Below are 1,293 nucleotides of genomic sequence, written 5' to 3' on the forward strand. Positions count from 1 at the left end.
ACTCACACTCACACTCACACACACACACACACACACACACACACTCACACACACATACAGTGATCGTAGAACGATAGAGCGCTTCTGTGGCTCTTCATCATCTTCCTCCTCCTCCTCAGGATATGTGATGGAGTCCAGTTTGGAGCTGGAATCCGCTTCCTGTGATGTCATCACCCTGCTGCCCTGGGACCGGGAGGGAGGGGGGGGGGGAGGGAGGGAGGGGGAGAGGGAGAGAAGAGCGTTGTCGTGTCTGTTGTAGAGTAACACTAGGCTGTGGCCCCTCCCAGAATGCATGGTCCTGGAGATAGGCCCCGCCCCCTGTTTTGATATTAACCAATGAGATCACCCTGTGTGTGTGCTGTGTTGGAGGAAATGTCCTTTTCTGGCCAATGAATGAATTTGGGCCCCCCCCCCCCCCCCCCCTGTATGTCCACCAATAGGAATGTGACTCCTGGTTTTGTTGTAGATTTATTTAACCAATCAGAAGCCATCTTGTGAGTGTCAGTCCAGGTGTGTTTGGCTGTGGTCGCCGGGATAGAAACACAAAAAAGGACAAAAGCAAACCAGCACTTTGACAATAGAACCTGTGGAAGGAACGACTCTGCTCATCTGTTCAGCCAAGCCGCTCGGTTCAAATGTTTTCAGAAGCGAGAGTCTGACTGCCTGCCCATCTCCACTGCAACCGCTGTGAATGAGAGGAGGAGACCGCTGAGTGTGTGTGTGTGTGTGTGTCCCCCTCAACCCCCCCCCCCCCCCCCCTCCTCATCCCCCTGCCCACCATCAGTGCTCTTACCGTTAGTCATCTTCTACTGTTGTAAATCTGTTCTGCACATAAATAAATAAATCACCTTTGTTCCCAACTTTACCATATATCTGTTTTCTGCTTCAACTCTTCTCATTATCTGTGCTGAGTGTTCAACCCAGACGGCCATGTTGTTGTTGTCTGTGTCGACTATCGGCTGCAGTTTGAAATGTTTTGTTGGAAAGATGTTTTACCTTCATCCGACACACTTCTCCTCAAACACTGTCTTTCTGTGTCCCACCAACACGCACCCTAGCACACACCCACCAACACACACCCACCAACACACACCCTAGCACACACCCACCAACACACACCCTAGCACATACCCACCAACATACACACCAACACACACACACACACACCAACACACACCCACCAACATAGACCCTAGCACACACCCACCAACACACACCCTAGCACACACCCACCAACATACACACACACACACACACACACTTAACATGAGAACAGTAGGTTAGACCTGTTAG

At 51.0% G+C, this 1,293-nt stretch overlaps 1 protein-coding gene across 1 annotated transcript in view; it reads left to right on the top strand.

Moving 5' to 3' along the window:
* The window catches only part of LOC308163650 (sorting and assembly machinery component 50 homolog A-like), a 20,267-nt gene extending 19,412 nt beyond the window's left edge, over positions 1–855 (top strand). Inside the window, exon 15 of the mRNA XM_080537825.1 lies at positions 120–855. Within this exon, the coding sequence (XP_080393951.1) occupies positions 120–165 (46 nt within the window). The 3' untranslated portion in view covers positions 166–855. The remainder of the gene's footprint in view (positions 1–119) is intronic.
* The last annotated feature ends 438 nt before the right edge of the window (positions 856–1,293 follow it).

This window comes from Nansenia antarctica (genome assembly GCF_963989245.1).
Source record: "Nansenia antarctica genome assembly, chromosome: 8".
NCBI lineage: Eukaryota > Metazoa > Chordata > Actinopteri > Argentiniformes > Microstomatidae > Nansenia > Nansenia antarctica.